Source organism: Oncorhynchus nerka, linkage group LG1 (assembly GCF_034236695.1).
Source record: "Oncorhynchus nerka isolate Pitt River linkage group LG1, Oner_Uvic_2.0, whole genome shotgun sequence".
In the NCBI taxonomy this organism is placed as follows: domain Eukaryota; kingdom Metazoa; phylum Chordata; class Actinopteri; order Salmoniformes; family Salmonidae; genus Oncorhynchus; species Oncorhynchus nerka.
Genome location: NC_088396.1, coordinates 13,600,794 through 13,624,665, shown reverse-complemented (window position 1 = coordinate 13,624,665; position 23,872 = coordinate 13,600,794). Strand labels below are relative to the sequence as shown.

Sequence of the window (23,872 nt, the reverse complement as noted above, 5' to 3'; positions counted from 1 at the left end):
ACACACACCACACTGTCCAAAAAGTAATTTTTGGGGGAATTTACTTGTGTCCCCATTACCAGTAAAACATAATCAAAAACTATTTCTTTCACTTGCTGTGCTGTTTCGTTGTTTATTTGTTCAATCGTTTCATTCTCAACCAGGATTTCATCAAACATGCCAAGCAGTGAAGTTTCAGCTCTGTCTGTCCGCAGCCTCTCTTCCTCTGTGCGCACTGTCACTGTGCCCATTTCCATCTTCTCCAGCTGTGTCTGTAACATTTCACGTAAACCCTGTTTCTTGTCTGCATCGAAGTAGCGGTCTTGGTACATAGCATCGAGCATGGTGGTGACACAGTAAAGAGAGAATGCAACTGAATTGTTCACAGCCTGTGTGGGCAGTTTTGTTGAGCAGGCGTTTCAATGCCATGACAGAGGGTATCACGTCTGCTGCAAGCGCAGTTGATGAGGTTCTTTCTCAAATCAGTTGTTCGAATGGAGCACACTGGTGTGTTCATGTTTCAAACATGTCCTCAAATGCTATTGAAATGTCAGCAGAGGTATGACAACCAGCACATTCATGAGCATGCAATACGACCTTCCTCAGTACGAAATCCTCAACGACCCACTGTGCTGTCAGACTCCGCATGCTCATGGGGCTGATATTGTTGGTCCAAATGTCAGTCGTGAAGCTAATAGCAGTGACGCCACTACTGTGTAACTCCGGTAGGGCAACATCTGACAAATAGCGCACTTTATTGTGTGTACCGGTGCTCGACTAGTCGGCGAAAGCCAACATCCCCCACGACACGACAGTTGATTGTCAAGTGCAATGAATTTCATTATCTTGACGTTTTGGTTGTCTTGCTGAAATGTTCTTACTCTTTCAAATGACTGCTCGACTTGTTGACTGCTCGATCCACACAGCAGATATTGTGGACTAGGTTAGGAATGCTGTGTTGTGCTAAATTTTACATGGCGTCATTACGTCATGTGCATACCTAATATAACGTAGGTACGTCAGCTTTGACATCGGTTTTGCACATCTGCGTTACACTAGACATCGGGCCGATGTCTATATTTGCCTGACATGAGACCCATCTCGTCCAAAAAGTTGACTCAAGTTTGTTAAAAATCACCTGGAGGCACCTGGATGATCATCAAGACTCTTGGAAGAATGTTCTATGGACCGATGAGTCCAAAGTTAAAACTTTTTGAACGACATGGGTCCCATTATGCCTGGTGAAAACCAAACACTGCATTCTACAGTAAGAACCTCATACCAACGGTCAAGCATGGTAGTGGTAGTGTGATGGTTTGGTGATGCTTTGCTGTCTCAGGACCTGGACGACTTGCCTTAATAGAAGGAACCATGCATTCTGCTCTGTATCAGAGAATCCTACAGGAGAATGTCAGGCCATCCGTCTGTGAGCTGAAGCTGAAAGGCAGCTGGGTCATGCAGCAAGACAATGATCCAAAACACACAAGTCTACATGAAAATGTCTAAAAAGCAAAAACAAAAATAGTTTTGGAATGGCCTAGTTAAAGTCCAGCCCTAATCCCAATTGAGATGTTGTGGCAGGACTTGAAACGAGCAGCTCGTGCTTGAAAACCCACAAATGTTGCAGAGTTAAATCAGTTCTGCATGGAAGAGTAGGCCGAAATTCTTCCACAGTGACATGAGATTGATCAACAACTACAGGAAGCGTTTGGTTGGAGTCATTGCAGCTAAAGCTGGCACAACCTGTTATTGAGTGGAAGGGGTAATTACTTTTTCAGACAGGGGCATTGGGTGTTGCATAACTTTGTTTATGAAATAATAAACAAAATGAGTATGTACTGTAATTGTAGCGTTATTTGTTCACTCAGGTTCCCTTTGTCTAATGTTATATATTTTGGTGAAGATCTGATAACATTCAGTATCAAACATTTGCAAAGGTAGAGCATTTTAAATGGGGCAAATACTTTTTCACGGTACTGTAAGTATTCACACACCTGAGTCAATACTTTATAGAAGCACCTTTGGCAGCAATTACAGCTCTGAGTCTTTCTGGGTAAGTCTCTAAGAGCTTTCCACACCTGGATTGTGCAACATTTGCCCATTTATTATTTTAAAAATTCTTCAATCTCTGTCAAATTGGTTGTTGATCATTTCGAGGCAACAATTTGCAGGTCTTGCCACAGAGTATTATGTAGATTTAAGTCAAAACTGTGTCTCAGCCACTCAGGAACATTCACTGTCTTCTTGGTAAGCATCTCCAGTGTAGATTTGGCCTTGTTTTTCATTATTGTCCTGTTGAAAGGGAAATTCATCTCCCAGTGTCTGGTGGAAAGCAGACAAACAGGTTTTTTGTCTAAGATTTTGCCTGTGCTTAGCTCCATTCAGTTTCTTTTTAATCCTGAAACTCCCCAGTCCTTAACGATTACAAGCATACCCATAACCACTAAGCTTGAAAATATGGAGAGTAGTAATGTGTTATATTGGATTTGCCCCAAACATAACTTTGCGTTCAGGACAAAGTTAATTGCTTTGCCATATTTTTTTTCAGTATTACTTTAGTTCCTTGTTGCAAACTGGATGCATGTTTTGGTATATTTTTTTATTCTGTACAGGCTTCCTTTTCACTCTGTCCTTTGTCATCTCCATCCTGTTGTGCTGCAGGTGGCCAACCTACTACACTGGAAGAGATCGTGGAGCAGGAGGAGACCACTGCCTCTGTGATCCTAGACTCTATGAGTGATGTCCAGGAGGACAACAGCAGCCTTAACCTGTCAACAGCAGATATCTCCGTGGACTCTGAGAGAACCGAGGGTCTCTCTCCATCCCCGGACGCCCCACATGCTGAGATGGAGACCTCCCCACTGTCTGAGAGCGAGTGCCCAGCGGGGGAAGATCAGTCTTGTGATCTGTCCTCAGATGGCAAGTACGAACTCTAGCAGTTAGTCCTACATTATGAATGAAGTAGTGCATCTTTGACTTCGGTTTTTTGCATTGCTTTTCTTAACTCCTGTTTTTGACAGACTAGTCCACAGCATGGTGAACAACGCTGAGTGCACGGTTCCCATGCTGAGTGTGGGGATGGACACATCTGAAACAGAAGGTGCTGGTAGGTTTACAAGTAGTGATGAATTCAAATACATCAAGTTCCTAATGCGTTAACTATGGATGTAATGCTAAAGCTTTAGAAGCAATGAGGCAAAATCCATGTCTACTTTGTACTAAATCATGTTTTTTATGTTCTCCAGAAAGCCCTCCATGCCAAGCAGAGGAAATAAGTGACCAGACAGGTTTGCCATGTGAAGATTCCACAACACAAGATGGGGCCAAAGGTGAATGTAGTACTGAGAGCTCTCCTACTATCAGCCCACCAGCAGCCCAGCCAGTGACACAGAGCACAGGAACACAGGCCTCCGATCAACTGGACACTGACCCCTCCTGTGATGAACCACCAGCGGCCACCAGCACCCCCTGTCTCCCTGCCAAAGCCTCTACCTCTGGAGCGGTGGTCCAGAAGAGGGACATGTCCACATCCACAGAGAAGCTGCTGACCACTTCTGAACCCATCACACCTGCCTTATCTCCTTCCTCAGCAGCCCGTCGGGACCAAACATCCACTCAAAGTGCCCCGGCCCCACCGAAGCCATCCAATGAGCTGACCAGGGACTACATCCCCAAGGTGGGGATGACTACGTACACTATCGTGCCTCAGAAGACTCTGGAGAAACTGAGATACTTTGAGGTGGAGCTAACGTTGGAGTCCCCTTATGTGGCTCTAGAGAAGGAAGTAGATATTGGTTCACTTGAACTCAAAGAGGCTGAGCAGCTACAGGTCAGAACACAACAGACAGAGCTGCAGTCTACTGTACCTCGGGAAGACTATCAGTCTCAGCAAGTCCACAGCACTACTACTAGTGAGAGCACTGTAAATGGCAACCTGATCGAGTCTATTCACTCCCCCTCAACACCGACGACAATAATTCTTGCAAGAGATGACAAGATTCCATCCCCTGCTAGTGGTGGAGACCAAGCAGGCTCCATAGCAGAGGTCAAGGAGATGAGAATTCCACCCGCAACTAAACCCAAGCCTGGCTCTTTCCGCTTGCCACAGCACAAAAGAACACCTGGGTTTTACGTTACCTCTGCTGCAGTGAAACGTTTGAGTGCCAGTCCTGACGCTGGCCAGAGGGAGGCTCCAGGCAGTGTAGTGGCAGCAGCAGCAGGGCAGGCCCTGCAGCCAGTAGGGGGCAGCTTCCCCCCTCCTCCTCCTCCGGTGCAGTGGGACGAGGAGACATCAGAGGGCGCTGAGATAGTTGAGGTGGAGCTGAGGCCAAAGGAGGAAGAGAGCAGAAGTGTGCCCCCTCCACGGCCCAGTCCCGTCAGGGCGCCCCCATCCCCAGGACTGAGCCTGGAGAAATTGAGGAGTTTTACTGCTCCCAAACCCTACTCTCCTACTACCCCATCCCGCTTTGCCCAAGCTGTATCTTCGGCAGTCAAAAGGTCCCAGTCCTTATCCACTGGGTCCACCTCACCATCTCCTTGCTCGCCACCATTCTACCCAATCACAAGCAGCTTTTTTGTTAAAGATCCTAAAGGAACAGATGGGGATAAGGTGAGTAGTTGCAGATGTTTTGTGTCATGTTCTTTCTATTAGAAGCCATCCAATGAGCTGACCAGGGACTATTATATTCTCTATATCAGAACATACAGTGGGAATCTGTATATTTATCTAATTCAATTAATTTCTAAACGAGGATTAGTGTATCTTCGCAGCTCAATGAAAGTTGCTTTTCCCTTAAAATTCAGAGGCTCAAATGTTGATTGCTTTGATACTTGTATTGAAGTTCAAAGCATAGGACTACCTTTAAAAATACTTTGCAGTAGAATTGAATCTCTTCACAAGATGAATTAAAAGTGATCCATGTTTCACTGTCTGTGCTATCTTTAAACATTTGACTACCCTCAGATGAACTCTTCAGTCTGCTGTTTTCCCATGTCCTCTAGGGTCAGCTTTGAGACTTTTGAATAACACAGGAAAGGGGAGGTGTACTCCTCTGAGAATGTATATACAATTTTCTCTCAATGGAATTAGCACACTACAATGAGCTTTTGTTTCTAGGTTGGGTGTGTTCCCCCCCAGTGTGGCCTGGTAAACAATCCTAGCTGCTTATCCCACCTCTTAGACACCTTGACCTATGACACGTCCCCTCCATCAGAGACTGGGCCGGTGTGCCTGCGTGTCAATGATGTGCCCGTCCTTGGGGATCCACACTTTGTATCTCCTTGTGAATAGCCTGAGCGCACGTCTTTTACCATAGTTATTCCTGAAGGACTCTCTGTACCAGGCCTTATACCGTGGTGTAGTGGTGGTTGATGTATCTAAAGCAGGTACAGCAGTGTCTTCTTTCGAGTTTCTCTGTATTGACTGGCACACTCAGTTCTGAGTCATGATTGATTGTGTACATTGTGTCTTCTCCGCTGAGCACAGGGCAGTGACAATAGCGATTGGGTGAAGGACAAAGGCTTGGAGCTCCAGGGAGTGGGGGACCCGTGCAGTGTCCCAGCCAATGACATAACTGTTTAGATGGCAGGCCAGAGTGACCCTGGGCGGCGCCTCAGTATGTGTGGAGAGGAGCTGAGAAGCAAAGAGTCAACAGAGGCATCTACAGTAAGGACTAGACTGTCACATAATATGGTGTTAAGTGGGGAGGGACTGCGACAGTGTCATAGACTGCTTACTGTAATATGACACTCCCTCACCACTTAACACCATGTTATGTGACAGTCTAGTGCTTACTGTAGATGTCTTTAATGATCCTTTGCTTCTCAGCTCCTTTCCACACGTACTGAGGCTCAGCGTCACTCTGGCCTGCCATCTGAACAGCCATGTCACTGGCTGTCCCCTTCCCTGAAGCTCCAAGCCTTTGTCCTTCTCAGACTACATGAATGTAGTATGTATAATTGCGTTAAGTTTCAAGTTCCCTCTTCTTCTTTTTTGTTGTATTTTCAGGAGCCTGATGTCCTGCCCTCGAGTCTGTCAGTGCCTGAGCCCAGGAAAGAGGAATAAAACTTTGTTTGATAGTTTTAAGACCTTGGTTGCTAGTCTTAACAACAACCTACACACTGTAGAAGACTACTTTTTCTGTTTTGTTATGAGATACAGTAATTTATGTCCTCCACATATAATTTTGATGTTATGAAATAATTGTATGTATTATTCCCAACTGTGTTTGAAATTTGATTCATATTGGACTTTTCAGCTGTCTTATTTTGCCAACAAATATGTATATTATTAGTTTTAATATTGAGTTGTAATTTTCATTGAGAAAATACAGTAGCCTATTTAGTACTGTCTACCATTTTGAAGAGGTCAATAATTGGACTGACCTGAAAGTGGTACTTATAAATTCCTCAGTCCATTTATTTTATTTTATGTTACTCATTTTGTTTTGATAAAGCTGTGCCCGGACATACACTGGTATGTAAAGTATTTCTCTGTTATGAATTAAAGTTACATTCACAGCATATTAAACTATTGACAATCAAAGAGTGTATCTCACTGACTATTTTCTGAATGACTTAAACACTAATTGCAACCAAATCATATACACTAGACAATTCATGTTATTAAAAAACAACATCCCATAAAAAGTAAGCTGATTCTTCTCTCTACAAGATTGAACCATTTTTTTAGTCCGGATCTCAGCGCCAGACCCCTCAGGTAAAACGTGAGGGCTGTGCATGACGTAACGCATACGTAAATATAAACACCTGTCTAGGGAGAACGCGTGGGCTAGATGAGCAAAACACCTCAAAGACAGGGATGAAGACGAGAGAGGAAGCGATATGCAGTAACAGTGCTATTTCAGCGAGGGGCAGGTATTATGTTGCAATAAACCATGTTCTAGGGAGCGCTGGCATAGGCTAATTGTTTGAGTTATATCGGTAAAGAGTACAGCTAGCCTACTGTGTAATTATGTTAATGTCGATGGTTACATGGTGTCCTCGACCTATCCATTGTGTTTTTAGATGTCCTTCGAATATGTTGACTCGTAATCTTATTTTCTGACAGACGATGTGTGTCATGCATGCTATTGTGACCGTAAAGGTAAAACACGTGCAGCCTACCTGTCTTGTCTATGTCATAAGAGGCTGAGGTGAAATAATGTAGCTTTTAAAAGGCTACAATGTCACTTTTTTGGCAACTGGACCAAATGAACATAGACATTGAGTTATAGATCTATCAATCTAATTGATAACAAGTCTAAGAATCTACAGTGTGCAACTGCAGCCCACAATTCGGACGTTCCTGCATGTAGGCATTCCTGCAGCCCTTCCACCGCCCAGTATACTATTGTTTCCTTCATGATCCCCCCTCCCCTTTAACGTTTTTAGTTTTTGCGTCATTTACTTTCGGTTTTGTAAACCAGCATCAAACAGCTGAAAATACATTTTTACATAACCCAAAATATTGTATATCACAGCGGTTTAGACGGTACAAGGATTCTCTACACAATGACTGCTTGTTTTGGCACATAAACTGAATTTAGGCGGACAAATAGAATTTTCGCAACCAGTAAATGGCGGAGCGATTTCTGCATATTGCATCTTAAATGGAAATTGAAAGGTTATGGGAAAATACAACTAAAGGCTGTAACCCTTCATTATACATTCACAATTCAAAACGTAATTTCAACAAATTTCAGCAAAAACAAACCGATAAACTACAACTTTGTCATGATGAATATTACAAATAGACTATTCTAGCGCTTTATTTCACACAGACTACCGTAATATGTCACTTCAATACCATACTACTGCCATCTGGCTGTTTGTATGAACCTACCGAGTCATGGCTCGACATTGAAATCCATATGGCCTAGCCTACTTGTTTAGAGCACAAGGCCATATAGGGTGCAGTCACCTAACCGTCACTAAAGTAAAAACAATAGTATCCTATTATAGCGCTTAACTGACCATGACTAAATGTGTAAAATATTTATGTACAAATGTTAAATTATTTATAATGTATGACTTAAATGTCAAGCTGTTATTGGTCAAATATAATAATTATTAAATTGTAGCATCATGTCTTTGCTTTTGGTCTTGAAGGTAGTAAGTTTGAAAGAGGCATGATCAAGTTGGTGCATAGCCATTAGGAATTAAATAATGATTTTTTTAAATTTTATTTTTTAACCATTTTGCTTCCAAACCCTGACTAGGTTTGAAAATTCATTGCAGGTTATTGCTTCATATAAAATTCTTCAAGAATGGGTGTGTATTTTTAGTAGTTTGATAAGGAGACCTCTAAAATATCCACTTAGGGCCTATCTCCTGCAAAACACTCAGAGGCTAAAAGCTCTTCAGCCTAGAGCTTTTGTACACTCAGGGAACAGGCTATGCTGTAACAGATTTAGCAAATGTTATCTACACGTTTTCAAGTATTTTCTCCTAGTTGCAAAGAGTGTGTGCTCGACAGATGCATGTTAATCTTTCATTATAATGAGCAGCGATATCTCTGAATATACAGTATTGAGAGTGGTTGAGGACACCAGGCAGTCTGAGTGTTTACAAGCATACTATTGTAGGCTGTAAATTACAGCCTGTAATTTTGTTGAATGCCTGAGTTCATGCAGTGGAATAAGAGGGCATGATGTGATAGTCCCCTGAAGTGGATCCAGCTGAACATTTTTATTTACTGAGAACAGTTTTTTTAAAGTTTTTTTTTTTTACAGATGCCAGTTTTCTCAACTGATGGATTTAGCTAATTAAAATAATAATAATTTAAGACTGTATCGCTAAATATTTGGCTTGGACCGGATACCGGGGTATTTTGAAATACTGACTATGATTTTTCAATAGTGTCTTTTAAATTATTTTTTTTATTCACAATAATTCAATTGAGCTAGTCACATGGTATGCTTGTTTATAAAGAGCGCATGGAGCAAAATTATGTTTCGTGTTGAGCAGCACAAGAGAGGTGATCAAGTTACACTTGAAATTCACTACTAATGTTTGCCAGCTAAATATCCTATAACTACAAGTTGACTATCTAAGTGCCAAATAGATTTCCTCCAACTCAGGGCTCCAGTTATGCATTTGTTTTGCTAACTTGCTAGCAAATAGGTGGCTAGCTTTCAAGAGGAAGGTTCTTGGTTACAGCAGAGACCATCAATCCCCTCCAGGATTAAGTGTGGGTAGCCTTTTGAGATAGTTGTATAACTTTATGTGCTGGGTTATCTGTCCTTGCATTTAGTTTATGTTTGCTTGGGTTTGTTAGCATTTACCTAGCGTCTGCTATGGGAAATAGCAAGTAGTTGATAGCATAAAAAAAAAAAAAAGAACTCTTCTTGTGTGCGCTGCCGGTAATACCGTATACCCTGGTATGGTACAGGAACAGTATGAAGGCATGTAAATCTGGATACCGTCCAACCCTACTAAATATGCGGTTCTGTTTACATTGATGTGCATACCAGTCAAGCTTGTATTGTATAGTTACAGTATCACACCTGTAACAGACAATGTGTACTTTTTGAAAACATCATTGAAATACTATTCAAGTCTATTATCCTTTTAAGAGTAGGATTACAGTTTTAAAGAAGAACCGTCTACATTGGTAAAAAAAATAAATGTTTTGCCTCTTGGCAAATCTGTTATCCATGCATGTCAGTAAATCCAGGATCAGTGAATTTAGCTGTCTTTTCCCTGTTTTCAGAAGGGATTTGTAAAGCAATTTAAGTTGCTTTTACACATTATTAGGTGCTATACTTAAAAATGTATCATATCAGTTATTATTGAGTGTTCTTCACTTTTAAGTGTCACTCTTTTCTGGTAATAGTAATAATCTACTGAGAAAATACTTTCAGGCCAAAGTCTTATCTACTAATTGGGGAGTATTTTCAGAACTTTGTGTAAAACTATATCTGGAAAAAAGACCATACCGAGTTATTCAATAGTAACAGTCAACGTTGGCAAATCACAGGTGTGGAGTGGTCCTGTTATTTAGATTATACCCAAGAAGCATGACAATATTCATGACATCATTGGTACTGAATGTGTTGTGCCAGATTTCTTTCTTTAGTTCTTCATCTGCCACGACTCGGGATAGAATTCACCAGAGATAGACAAAAAGAAGCGGACAATCCCTCAAAAGTCTTGGTGGTATTTGATATGTAAATTGCAGACGGTAATGTGTAGAGAATCTGATTCTCTCTCTCTTTCCTGCTCTCTCTTCCTCTCTCTCTCTTTGTGCCCCCTCCCAGTAGTTACATTACTTTACAGTAGTAATTTTAGTGTTGTCTACATACTGTAGACATGACAAATTTGGAAGTCGGTAACATTAGAGTATATCACATAATATTAAATTACTGTAATCTGCCTGTTGGATCGAGAATTGTATTCTTCTGCTTTTAGCTTTGGCACTTCTTGAGTTGGAGCAAAACAGCCAAGTTTCCTAAATCTTTTTTTTTGTCACAGGGTTTTGTCTATTGCTAGCATCTAGCAGCATGAGGTGTTTAGGCTACTCAGTCATACACATAATGGCTCATACAACATTTTTCTCTAATCATCAAACCGGGACTCCAAGAAATGATAGATTGGGGTATTATAGCTTTCCCCTTTTCTGCGTCAACAGAGGATGAAGCATTAGAAAGGTATTTGAATTCTACGAGGTCCTCCGTTAGAGCAGCTGATGTAGTGTAGCCAGCTGGAACTGGGGAGCATGTGGGGTCAGACTGCTTAGTAAGTTGTGCTGTAAAAGTCAAATGGGGGTGAGAGTCTGTGTGTTACGTGCTGTTTTTCTAATGCGTAATTATGTTTCTACGTAACAGTCTAAGAATAGCTGTTTCTGCACTTTCCATAAGCACAGTACCACTTGCATGTGCGGAGTATGCTGCTCCAGAGACAAATAATTAATGATGATTATGAGGATAATGTTTGCTTATTTACTTCATATCCTAACGAGAACATAGTCGAGGGGCTAGATCATATGTTGACGTCAGTCACACTATGAGCCCAGACCCGTTCCTGTTTCTTCAGCTGCAACGTAAACCACACCACCTTGATGAAAGACACCTAGGCTTTGTTTGTCTTTGCGAGCTTATATTTTCCCTACGAAATCATCTGTGATTTCCAACCTACTGTAGCACGAATTGCAGCTCACCTGCTCTCCCCATGTAACTCATGAATATTAGGTGAGGGGGGTGGGACTAGGATATTCAGTAAGAACAATTGACTAGGAAACGAGCAGCACTACTCGTATAATGACAGTACATAACAGTGTTGATCTAGCAATGCTAAGCTCTATCCTTCGCTCCAAATAGAAAGCATTGAGACGTCACTGTTTTTCCCAACCTGGGGTGTAGGCTAGACAAGGCAGACTGTTCTAACAAGGCCAGGTTAATGCTGTGGACAGTCTTCGTGTTGGATCGAGTCCTGAGAGGGGATCACTTTGTGGGGCTGCTGAATGTATGAGAATGCAATATGACCTCTGGGAGACAGCACTAATATGGCTTTGTTTCCGTGCATGTACTGTGTGTGCAATGACGACAACAATTTAGATCCTAGGTTAAGGGACAAAACGGGTGCCACTGCTACTCTATGATTGGCCTGTGATCTTTATGTTAATTTACAAGTGCTCAACATCTTACTCAGCTATTACTCCTCATACATAATCCACACAGGCTAGAATGTACTTAGGATTTCACCAGCTATTGTTGTCCCCCACAATGAAATTGGAGAGGGGACTGTGAATCTGTCTCCGTCCGTACATTTGTTCGTACGTTCGTTAGTCACTCGCGATATCTGACAGCACTGTCCCGATTTTGACAACTTGGGTCAATGATGCTCCTTGCCATAGAGATTTGGCTTTTACAAAATTACAATGATTGGTCAGATGGTGGCGCTATAAATACAAACTTTGAAATATCCCGCCCCTCACCTCGTTTGACTTAGTCATGAAATTCTGGACAAGGAACACATTTGCCTCGGGGACTGATGAGGTCTGCCATTTAGAATTTTGGGAAAAATACTTAAAATGCTACTCTTCTGGGACCGATCTGCACAAAACTTGATATGTGGCATCTATAGAAAAAAGTCTCTCAATACAAAATTTTCCAGACTAGTACCTAAAACAACATGGCTGCTTTTGACCAATAAACACTTGGGCATGGTCTGGCACATAAATGCATATAAACCAAGGATCCCGAGTAGCGCAGCAGTCTAAGGCACTGCATCTCAGTGCTAGATCACAGCTGGCCGTGATCGGGAGTCCCATAGGGCGGTGCACAATTGGCCCAACGATGTCTGGGTTAGGGGAGGCCGGGGTAGGCCGTCATTGTAAATAAGAATTTGTTCATAACTGACTTGCCTAGTTAAGTAAAAGGATATTTGTATTGTAACACAATTTGGTACACGTTGCAAGTACTATCAAGACTCAACATATGTAAGAACATTTAATATCGACCACACAGTGGCGCAATAATGGGCACATTTATATCTATTGATCTGTTTGACTCTGAGTGGTGACATTTGGTACACATGCTCAGGGATATGAGTCTAGCTAACCCATGCGATATCTTTGAAACCACTGGCCCGATTTTGACCAAATTTGGGTGAATGATGCGTCTTGCCATAGAGATCCGTCATTTACAGAATGCCACTGTGGGGGACAATTGGAAAGCATTTGCATTGACTGATAGCCGAAGAATATGTTTCAGGCCAGGGTTATTTTTGGACAGCTCATTCTGCTCTGCCCTGTCCTTGTCTCAGACTTTGCTTTTGTAGGACCCCAGTTGGATTGTTTGACTAGTCTGTCTCTTACTGTTTTTTTGTCTTACTTTTCTGTCTGTCTGCGCTCTCTCTGACGCGCACACACACACACACACACACACACACACACACACACACACTACTGCGCTAATTCACTATTGTGCTGCTAATGCAATAGACTTGCGTCCTGTCCAGGGGGTATACTTGTACATCAAGCTGCTACACACTACAGAAACGGGAGGCTCCTACCCTATGAGCCATTCCGGCTCGCACAAGGCTTTTGCAAGGCTACTTACGTACTGCTTATGCATTGGATGAATAAGCATGGGACTGTTTACATTCACCTTTACAGAGACTTCAGCAGTAGCATGTCATTTATTTTATTGTTTCCTGTTGTTTTTTTGTGTGTGTCGTGCTTTGTCAGTGGTGCCCTCCAAAGAGGGGGCCTTTCTTATGATGGTGTGTCTAAAGTGAAAAGGTAACCTAAGCCAGGTGGAGCTGTGTTATTGTGACAGTGCTGTTAGCTCGGGCTCCTTTACACTGGGAGTGCATTACTGGAAGCACACAGCTCCCTTTCATACAGATCTGTCTGAATTGCTAGGGGGCTGCTTAAACAACTGAGGACCCTGAGGGCCGTGGTCAAAAGTAGCGCACTATATAGGGACTAGGTTTCCATTTGGGAAGCACACTGAGACACAGGAGCCTCTTCAGGGTGAGACTGAAGCCATGTTCTGGGAAAAGATGCTCAGTGTCCTTCTCAAGAAAAGCCTTTAGTGCTTGTTTTGTTATCTGTGAAAAGACACAGTGATGGGCCATTTGAATCCTAGAATCGAGTGATAAGAAAAAGCAGAACATGACTTATATTTAATCAAAACAAGTGATATTCAGGTACTGGGACATGTAACCAAATTCCCCTTGGAATTTACCGAATACATGGGGGGGTGTAATCTGTTTATCAGCAAAAATATTGTAATACTTCTAGGATTACTTTTAAATTCATAATGTACGTTTGCAATAAATATTTGACTCCTGTTTTTTCAAATCAACATTGAAAAAGGGCACAAATGTAAGTTTGTTCCGCCTGAGCGAATCTGACCACAAGTCAGAGACCACTGTGATGACACACCGAATGCCTTTTGAAGGATTGCGTGAAAAGAGTAGGCTTTTGTAGGCTACAGTCCAAGCTATTATCTTCCAATGGCCTTGACTGCATCCAATGATTATCCAACTTGAATAAACTCTTGGAGGTAAGGACAACAGCAGTGGTGTAGCCTACGTGCGCTACGGATAACACTTATTATTGAAATCTACATACAGTAGCGCATTGATGTGAATCACAGTGCTGCTCTCTCATTTAGCCATTTGCACCTTAGATTGTGGTTGTTGTGGATGGCTGTTCACAAATGTCTGGAATACACTGCCATCAGACACACATAACTGCACCACATATCACACTTTCACAAAATGCTTGAAGACATGGCTAAAGGTCAATCAGATTTGTGAACATGGTCCCTAGCTGTGTGTTGCCGCTTGCCATGTTGTCTGTTGTCTGTAGCTTGTGAGGTGTGGAAACACTTTGTTGCTTTTATGAATTTTGTCTTGCTGCTTTTTGTTCTATGTTGCTCTGTCTGTATGCTACATCTTTCTTGTCCTATGTTGCTCTGTCTGTATGCTATGTCTTGATTGTCCTATGTTGCTATGTCTTGCTTGTTCTATGTTGCAATTGTATATATTGTAATTGTTTTTAATAACCTGCCCAGGGACTGCGGTTGAAAATTAGCCGGCTGGCTAAAACCGGCACTTTTACTGAAACGTTGATTAATGTGCACTGTCCCTGTAAAAAAATAAAAATAAACTTAAACTCAAATGTACACTGAGTTTACAAAACATTAAGAACACTTTAATATTGTGTTGGCTGGATGTCCTTTGGGTGGTGGACCATTCTTCATACACACGGGAAACTGTTGAGCTTGAAAAAACCAGCAGCGTTGCAGTTCTTGACACAAACCGGTGCACCTGGCGCCTACTACCATACCCCGTTCAAAGGCACATAAATATTTTATCTTGCCCATTCATCCTCTGAATGGCACACATATACAATCCATGTCTCAATGCTTAAAAATCCTTCTTTTAACCAGTCTCCTCCCCTTCATCTACACTGATTTGAAGTGGTTTTAACAGGTTACCTCAATAAGAGATCATAGCTTTCACCTGGTCAATTTGTCATAGGAAGAGCAGGTGTCCTCAATATGTTGTACACTCAGTTTATATGTGTATTTTAACCCAAATGTTTTTTGACCAGTGGACAGCCAGTGAGAATTGTGCTCTTGCAACCACTGCATAGTGTGGATACAAGTTTGAGGGATCTCTTCCTCTGTGGTATTGTGCTCCACATACTGTCAAAAACAAGTTTTAATTTACGAAGACCACAAGTCGGGCTTTTATTGCCCAATCTAGTTCGTGCTGATAAAAAAAAAATATATATATATATATATAAAAAAACAGGCCTAACACACATGCTCAAACTCACACAGACTTAACATAGACTTAAACATCTACAAATTGTTGAGATATCAAGGTGAAAAAAAAGTTAATAGTCCTATAGAAAATGCAGCATACGGAATTAAACTTTCACATGCAAATAGCACTTATCGGTAGTGCTCAAAGCATGCAATTCCACGAGAGCAGCATTTATTTTTCAACTCGACGCAATGATACCAATCAGTCCTCCATGACAACAAAATCATTAACAGAGTAGGCTAATGAGCTTTTAGTTTGAGTTATGCTCAGTTAATTTTGGGCTAAGCTATATTTCAAAATCCTTTTCTTGAAAATCAAGGGGTATTAAATCAACTGGAATGACTGGAGATTTGACCGACTTTGGTGAAGATATAGCCTAATTGTATTAGTATCTGTAGTAGAAAAGAGTGGGATATAAGAAGCATACATAACCAACCCATAAAGTAAAATACAACAAACATTCATGGCCAGCTATGTAAACTCTAACATTGCTTTATCCTGCAATAGATGTTGTTCAATATACATTTTTGTCTCCTCAAGGGGAAAGTAATAAAATAAAAGTAATCCAATTACGTTTACTGAGCTAGGGTAATCCAAAAGTTATGTTACTGATTACAATTTTGGACATGTAACGGCATGTAGCCTAGTGGTTAGATCGTTGGGCCAGTAACCGAAAGGTTGCTGGATCGAATCCCCAAGCTGACAAATTAAAAATCTGTCCTTCTGCCCCAGTGGGTTACACTGTTCCTAGGTCGTCATTGAAAATATTAATTTGTTCTTAACTGACTTGCGTAGTTAAATAAAACATGAGTTACTGTAACGGATTACATTTAGAAAGTAACCTACCCTAGCCATTAGTAACCCTAACATGTAATCCATAGATTTGTATTTTTTACAAAATATTGAAAAGCATGTTAAAAAGAAGAAAAAAAGTGTTATTCTTGGTCACAATTGTGATGTGCTTATAATACAATGAACATACATTGACCCCAATTCCTCAGCTCCAATATCTATATACCACAGCCCACTTACCCACACACCTAAACCCAATTCGCCACACACCCCATGCCCTGACCCTAACACCCACATGCCAATTCCCTAATATTGATACAATCAAGTACTGATACACCCATATGATAGCCCTAAATGCCCTATTTGTTACTCATAGACTCCAGTTCCTTTTTCAAATCTCTGCCCACTTTCCTTAGGCCTGTATTCCCCAAGTCACCAATGGTAACATACGCAGCTAATTGCTGCACACCCAAACCCTGTTATTTGCAAATCTTAGTCCTGTGATCTCTGACCTGAATACGCGAATCATTTAATTGATAAACTCGTAGTACAGTGTTATAACACGTGCCCCATTAAACCATTTTTCCTACCACAAACTTGTTGCCAGAGGATCTGAATGTTCGATAGCCGTCCGTCCAGACCCAGCCATATGAGCCTTGTGTATTTCTACACTCCATTACTCATAAACCAGGTAAATCCATGGGCATGCTCATATATAAAACAGTTGTGCCCAAGCCTCAACATCCCTACAAACAAGGTCTACAGTTGTACTTTAGCCCCAATATTCTTACAGACCAGGTGTACACCTGGACGTGTAACCTCCATTTTATTTAATGTTTTAACAGGTCTACTGCTACATGTCAGGACCAATTGTAAAAAAGAAATAAGTGTACTTCTCCATTTCAGACCCAATATTTATACACTCAAGGGTACAATAGTACATAGTAGTAGTATTGAACCCCAATAGTTAACTAAGCCAGGTCTAAATATGTGCCAAAGCCTGGATACTCATAAACTGTAAACCAGGTCTACCCCTGCCCCTCAGCTCCAGTACTCCCGCAAACCAGGTCTACACCTTTGACTGAGTCCCAATATTAATATAAACCAGATCTACACCTTTATATCTCAGCCCAAATACCCATACAAACCAGGTTTACACCTGTGGCTATGTCCCAATGCTCTGATAGCCAGGTCTTCCCTTGTGCAAGAGATGCCAAACAAACCTTACTGACATTCAATATTTGTTACATTACTACACTAATTCAGTTTATGGGTCTATACATGGCCAATCCACCCCCCTGAAATGACAAAATATGACTTTCTACAGTCAATCACTGATTTAAACATACAGCATGTAGAGGCTAATGGATTAACGTCTGTAAGATCATCTTGATGAAGTATATCCACAACCCAACTCGACTTCAATCTACTGAAAAGAATAAAGACTCTGCTATGATGAACGAGTTAGAGCCACTGTATTGGTCACACCATTGGTCACACTGCTAAGATATGTTCATATATCTCCAGCGTCATTGATTCAATGGATTGAAAATGGAAGGCACATTTGTAAACTAGACCCTTTTTTAAAACATATTTACATAGAAAATATTTTTAAATGCCAACAATGTATTTGTTTTTTTAAGCTGTTGAATACAGACTTGTGGTGCCAATATGTCTGTAAAAGTACACCTTGGAGATTTATGCTTGTTGGCTTGAGACCATTAGAGAAATCATATTAAACTTCTCTGAATCATACTAGACACCTTTTTACTCATGCATAATATATGACTAATTTGTTGATCTTCTCTAGAGCCTGTAAAGTACAAACATTTCTTTCCACTATTGTGACCGATGGGATTAAATGGGTTAATAGCATTTTCCATCATTTTTTTGTTATTGCAATTTTAAGTAGCTTTTTGGAAAGTTGCTCATATACAGATAATGGCCACTTTTCAGTTTTGAAGCACATAACATTATCACCCTCAGCAGCCAACAACAAGCTTACTTACTAATAAAGTAGAAATTGGAGTTAGAAACATTTTGCAATGGTTTGTATAGAATGAAGTTCTGCCGTCTAGAGTTCAGCAAGCTAAGCAAACTGGTACTGCGACCGGATGTTACCATGATGACTGCCTGCATGTGATTATCTACAGTAGCCTCTCAGCCTCAGCCCAATCTCTGTTACACGTTACCTTTCAGATAGATGTTATCACGTCAACTATCACCCCCCCCCCCCCCCACACACACATAATGCTTGGCTGGCTGTCACAGAATGACATAACCTACACAGCCCACTACATCATGGCTGGGATACTCTCCGCTTCCACATTCATCCAGTCCAGCACAGGGCTCAGTTTGAAAGTGAAGTCTGTGACAAAAGAAGCAGTTGATATTACAGTCTGGTAGCCATCCAGGACTCACGACTTCGCTAAGTTACAGACTTACAACCCTTTGCGCAGGTGTGCTTACTGTGCTAGTCTGCTTTCCAGGGAGTGGGAGAGGGGGGGGGGGGAAACAAAGAAATAGAGGGAAGAATTAACAACTACAACCAAACCAGGGGGAGAAAACAAATCCCAGAGTTGGTGCATGCATTTTAATATGCCACTGTGTCAAAGCCAGGGCTCATTTGCGAGTCATTGAGTTAAAAATAACTTTATTGTGGTGGATCATGTTTTGCCCCACTGGGCCAGTCGCACGGGCAGCAGATGAGCCTTGCGAAGGGGCTTGTTGTGTGCTGTGAGCAGACAGAGGATCCCTTCCAGCTCTTGCTCCCTCTCACTGTGCTCTACTCTGCTACTTCCCCGTACACTCCATTCCAACAGCTCGTCTCTTTTTCTCTGCTCCAGATGATGCCTTGGATATAGCCGGCCCCCACGAGTGATATGAATAACACACTGGAAGACGTACACACCTCTGGCAGCCTCGGAGAGAAAGCAGGGGTTTCTGGGAGAGGGAAGGGTAATGTGAGTTGCTTTTCCAACCCATCCCTCATCCCTTTGCATGGTCCTTTACAACCACCAAATGCCCAGCTCTCCAGGAATGCTGTCTGCCAGGGGAATAGGTATTATTCATTTCTCCTTTGGAATGGCTGGTGTGTGAATGAATGTGATTTAGTGTCACATTTCTTATTTTTAGTCATAGTTATGTTTTCAATGAACAGTCTAAAACACACACCTTGTGTTGGTAATGTATATCCCCAGATTTCCTCAAAGTCTCAGCGTATCTATCTTACTTTATACTGTAACTCGCGACTTGAAGTTAATATTTAACATATGTGATTAGTGCGCTCGTACAATGTGCTGTCCTACAGAGGAATAGTACACCCTTTGTATTCGCAACAGCAGGGCACAGAGGTCCCAGTTGAACAATTGCCGTAGACTTTGTACCGGTAAATGCACGACTGTCGGCGAGAAAATAGTTTTACCCAATTTTGAGAGTACGCTGAAAGAACTGGACTCAACTCAAACACCTGTTACTTTGATGCTTGTAATTAGTAACTTAGTAACTGCTGTGTGTTTATATAGCAGTAAGGAAATGTCAATGTGAGCCACTTTTTACCATTCAAGGCCCTCAAATGTATTTGTCAAATGTGCCGAAATTCAACAGGTGTAGACTTTACCGTGAAATGCCTTCACATATATAAACCATGTTAAATCTCAATTTCATATATTCTCATGATACTAATGGCAAATGTGGTGATGCTTTTGTCAGGCCGGTCTTTCCCACACGGACAGGGTTGCTTTTTCTGCTCGTTTTTGTATGTGCTGATTAAACGGACACGCTGGCTGAGTTTTTGTGAAGTCAACAGCGTAGCGGCCATCGTGGCCTCTCCCTCATACAGACACAATCAGAAATCCATGTCAGATTATCATAAGGATCGTAGGCCTGTATTTCCGTTGTGGATTCACTATGTGTGAACGGGGGTGACCCGGCTCTACAGTGTGTAGCCTATAACGTATAGAGGGTAGCCAAACTCTGTCTTGAATAATGTCAAGTTCGAATGTTCTTTATGCAGACTTGGAGCGAGCTAGGCTCCAATTGCTCTTTCTAAACTGCGCACTGCTGCGGTGGAGGGTGCATTGTAATCTATCGTCTAGTCAAAATTCAGTTTGTCCCTCTGCTCGGTGTGTCTTCTGACTGGCGGGAGGGGAGGGGAGGGGGGGGTGGCACACACACAGTCGCAGTCTCACTGTCGGTCAGCCATGTCTGTGTCTGTCTGGGAGTATCAACTGTTCAGTCCTACTTATCCCCTCGAATGTACAGAAGAGACATTATTCACAGCAAAGGCACTAACAATAGCTAGGAGGTATACAGTAGATTCTGGCAATACACATGCTTCAGTTTGGGTATTGACAGTGATATATGATGTCTCAGGTAGAGGCTAAGGAGATCCCATGACTCGCTGTAGGCTCCTAAAGCTCCAGGCACCTAACATCTGATATCTCATTGTAATGACATTACCATGAATGCCTATCTCTCCTCATTCCAGATGGAAAGACTGACCGACAGACGGCATATTGTTTGTGTTAAGAGTCAAGCTCAGCGGTTGTCAGGATAATGTTTTATATACTTATTCTTTGTCTCTCTCCAGGAAAATTGAAAAGGGAGAGGAGTCTCTGCTGGCTGCTCCTGTTCCAAGCCTTTTCCCAGAACTCATTCCCTCAACCGTCTCGTCCCTCGTCTCCGATTGTTTATTACCCTCGACCAAAAGTGGCGCAACTCAGGTGAGCAGATATTTTATTTTACACAGACAAATAGAAAATACAATGTCCCCCTGTAATGATTTCCAGTGGAAGACCTCCGGCATTACATGTGATCCTAGAAGGGACGACACTGCCAGATTTTTAAAAACCAAGCCGCCAGACACGTGTACGTTCAAATTCTCGCATGACTCGCTCATACTTGGCATGAGCTAAAAGTCTAGAACTGCAGGGCGTGAGGACGCAGAACCAGTTGTGTGAGTATGCAAAGCACATACGCTGCAGAGAAATCCCAAAGAACATGTGACTGTGAGATCCTGACTTTGTACCTAGATTCTGCATCAGCAATAGCTGTTACAATGAACAGCGCACTTGTTCTAATGGCACAACATGTACAACCAAAGAGCTCAGACGAGGGTCGGTGACCCAGTATTTATGTAGGCCTATGTGGTGGTGTTGTATCGGCACGCATGCTGTCCTTCACCCTGCCATGGCCTGCATCCCAAATGGCTTCCTATTCCCTATATAGTGCACTACTTTTGACCAGCTCTGTAGAAAGAAAAAAAAAGAAGGTGAATGTGGGGGGGAGAAGAAAGCTGGCACTGGATCAGCGTTCACTCCTCACTGGACCCTGGTTCTGTTCTGCTTGATCTCATCATATGGCGTTCCTGTGCCTAAGTGAAAAACTTTCAGTGCATGCCTGGGTAACACTTAAATGTAAAGTGAAAATGTAGATTTTCTCCCTAAATAGACATACCCAAAAGTAATTATTTATCACGAGAGGGCTAACAATCATCAAACTAAAAGCTAGACAGTCAGGGAGAATAGAAAAATGAATTTAGCAGTTTTTGATTTTGTTGTTGTGTTTGAGTAAAATAACCGTATGTCATGGCAAAATGCATAGAACTGCAGAAACATTGCTTTAAAACGGCAAAATATTCTCTCAGCTCCATGGAGAAATGTGGAATTGCAGGAAATTGGCACACTTGGGCAATCAGAGAAGGGGCAAATTATTGTGGCCCTGGTGGCACAAAATAATCTCAAGGTCTGATGCTTTGGAAAATGGTCACTGTGTGTGTGTGTGTGTGTGTGTGTGTGTGTGTGTGTGTGTGTGTGTGTGTATGTAGTAAGGGGGTGTATCTGACCGCCATCAGCTAGGACTTGACATTTGGTTAATCAAATCTCCCCATTCTTGCTCCATTTGACATGCCTTCTCAAACAGCTACAACTGTATATGCATTAGCACATCAAGTCTTCTCTTGAGTTGGGCTCGGGGATGGAACAACTGTTGAACATCTGATCTTGTGGTGTGTATTGTATCCCACATCTGTTGCTATGGGGTAATGATGTTGGGGAAAATACAGGATTAATCACAATAATTGTTTGCCAAAATAATAATTGCTTGCCAAAATTTTATTTTTGTAATGCCAATCCTGGTTATAGGTAACATTCCTTCATATGAACTGCTGACATTATTGAGCATCTTATTAGTTCATTGTGGAAATAATGTAAGATGTGCAAAAAAAATATAAAAATATGTGTGTGTGTGTATGTGTGTGTGTGTATACAATCGAGGTGAGCGCATTGGAAATGCTTTTGTCAGTTAATCTGCTTCTGTTCTGTGGGTGGCACTGTGTGCTCTTTTTTTAAATGATTGGTCCCAGTCTCTCAAAGGCCCTAGGATACATGTGGACAGGGGTGATCTGACAGTTACTGGGACGACAGTCCAACTTGGGATGGGGGGAGGTTTTAGCAGGTGGAATAGTGGAGAACAATGGAGGTTTACTTAGTAGCAGTGAGAATTCCATGGTATAGCTATATGGACACAATCATTATGGTCCTTTTTTAATGGTAAGTTTACAAACATATTTTGATAAATAGAATTGAAACTTGTATTTCATTATGGTGATATAAGTATAGCCAATTATAATTGTAATGGCTCAGCAGATAATGAGAACTGACGATCAGTATTTACCTGGCTAAAAGGAATATACAGTGCCTTTGGAAAGTATTCAGACCCCTTGACTTTTTCCACATTTTGTTAGGTTACAGCCTTATTCTAAAATGGATTAAATAGTTTCCCCCCTCAATATACAAACAATACACCATAATGAAGAAGCAAAAACAGTTTTTTAAATAATTTATTTTTGCTAGTTTATTAAAAAAAATTATATATATTTAAGTTACATAAGTATTCAGACCCTTTACTCAGTACTTAGTTGAAGCACCTTTGGCAGCGATTCCAGCCTCGAGTCTTCTTGTGTATGACCCTACAAGCTTGGCACACCTGTATTTGGGGAGTTTGTCCCATTCTTCTCTGCAGATCCTCTCAAGCTCTGTCAGGTTTGATGGGGAGCATTGCTGCACAAGTATTTTCAGGTCTCTCCAGAGATGTTCAATTTGGTTTCAAGTCTGGGCTCTGGCTGGGACACTCAAGGACATTCAGAGACTTGTCCTTCGCCCCAGTCTGAGGTCCCGAGAGCTCTGGAACAGGTTTTCATCAAGGATCTCTCTGTACTTTGCTCCGTTCAGCGTTCCCTCAATCATGACTAGTCTCCCAGTCCCTGCTGTTGAAAAAAAACTCCCCACAGTATGATGCTGCCCCCACCATGCTTCACTTTAGGGATGGTGTCAGGTTTCCTCCAGACGTGACGCCTGGCATTCAGGCAAAAGAGTTCAATTCTGTTTTCATCAGACCAGAGCATCTTGTTTCTCATGGTCTGAGAGTCCTTTAGGTGCCTTTTGTCAAACTCCAAGAAGGCTGTCATATGCCTTTTACTGAGGAGTGGTTTCTGTCTGGTTGGTGGAGTGCTGCAGAGATGTATGTCCTTCTGGAAGGTCCTCCCATCTCCACAGATGAACTCTGGACCCATCGGGTTCTTGGTCACCTCCCTGACCAAGGCCATTCTCCCCCGATTGCTCAGTTTGGCTGGGTGGCCAGTTCTAGGAAGAGTCTTGGTGGTTCCAAACTTCTTCCATTTAAGAAAGATGGTGGCCACTGTGTTCTTAGGGACCTTCAATGCTGCAGAAATGTTTTGGTACCCTTCCCCAGGTATGTGCCTTGACACTGTCTCAGAGCTCTACGGACAATTCCTTCGACCTCATGGTTTGGCGAG

At 41.9% G+C, this 23,872-nt stretch overlaps 2 protein-coding genes across 7 annotated transcripts in view; both read left to right on the top strand.

Moving 5' to 3' along the window:
- cobll1b (cordon-bleu WH2 repeat protein-like 1b) overlaps window positions 1–6,523 on the top strand; it is a 35,046-nt gene extending 28,523 nt beyond the window's left edge. For all 4 annotated transcript variants that reach the window (XM_029685542.2, XM_029685473.1, XM_029685659.2 and 1 more), the window contains 4 exons: window positions 2,641–2,902; window positions 3,000–3,085; window positions 3,225–4,588; window positions 5,987–6,523. In XM_029685542.2, coding sequence (XP_029541402.1) covers window positions 2,641–2,902; window positions 3,000–3,085; window positions 3,225–4,588; window positions 5,987–6,043 — 1,769 coding nt within the window. In that variant the 3' untranslated portion in view covers window positions 6,044–6,523. The remainder of the gene's footprint in view (window positions 1–2,640; window positions 2,903–2,999; window positions 3,086–3,224; window positions 4,589–5,986) is intronic.
- A 241-nt stretch (window positions 6,524–6,764) lies between these two features.
- Window positions 6,765–23,872, top strand: part of LOC115144207 (growth factor receptor-bound protein 14-like) — a 65,700-nt gene continuing 48,592 nt past the window's right edge. For 2 of the 3 annotated variants that reach the window (XM_029685097.2, XM_065005805.1), the window contains exons 1-3: window positions 6,768–6,855; window positions 18,903–19,117; window positions 20,648–20,780. In XM_029685097.2, coding sequence (XP_029540957.1) covers window positions 18,939–19,117; window positions 20,648–20,780 — 312 coding nt within the window. In that variant the 5' untranslated portion in view covers window positions 6,768–6,855; window positions 18,903–18,938. Of the gene's footprint in view, window positions 6,856–18,902; window positions 19,118–20,647; window positions 20,781–23,872 lie in introns of all 3 variants that reach the window. The other variant, XM_029685180.2, reaches the window with a different exon arrangement.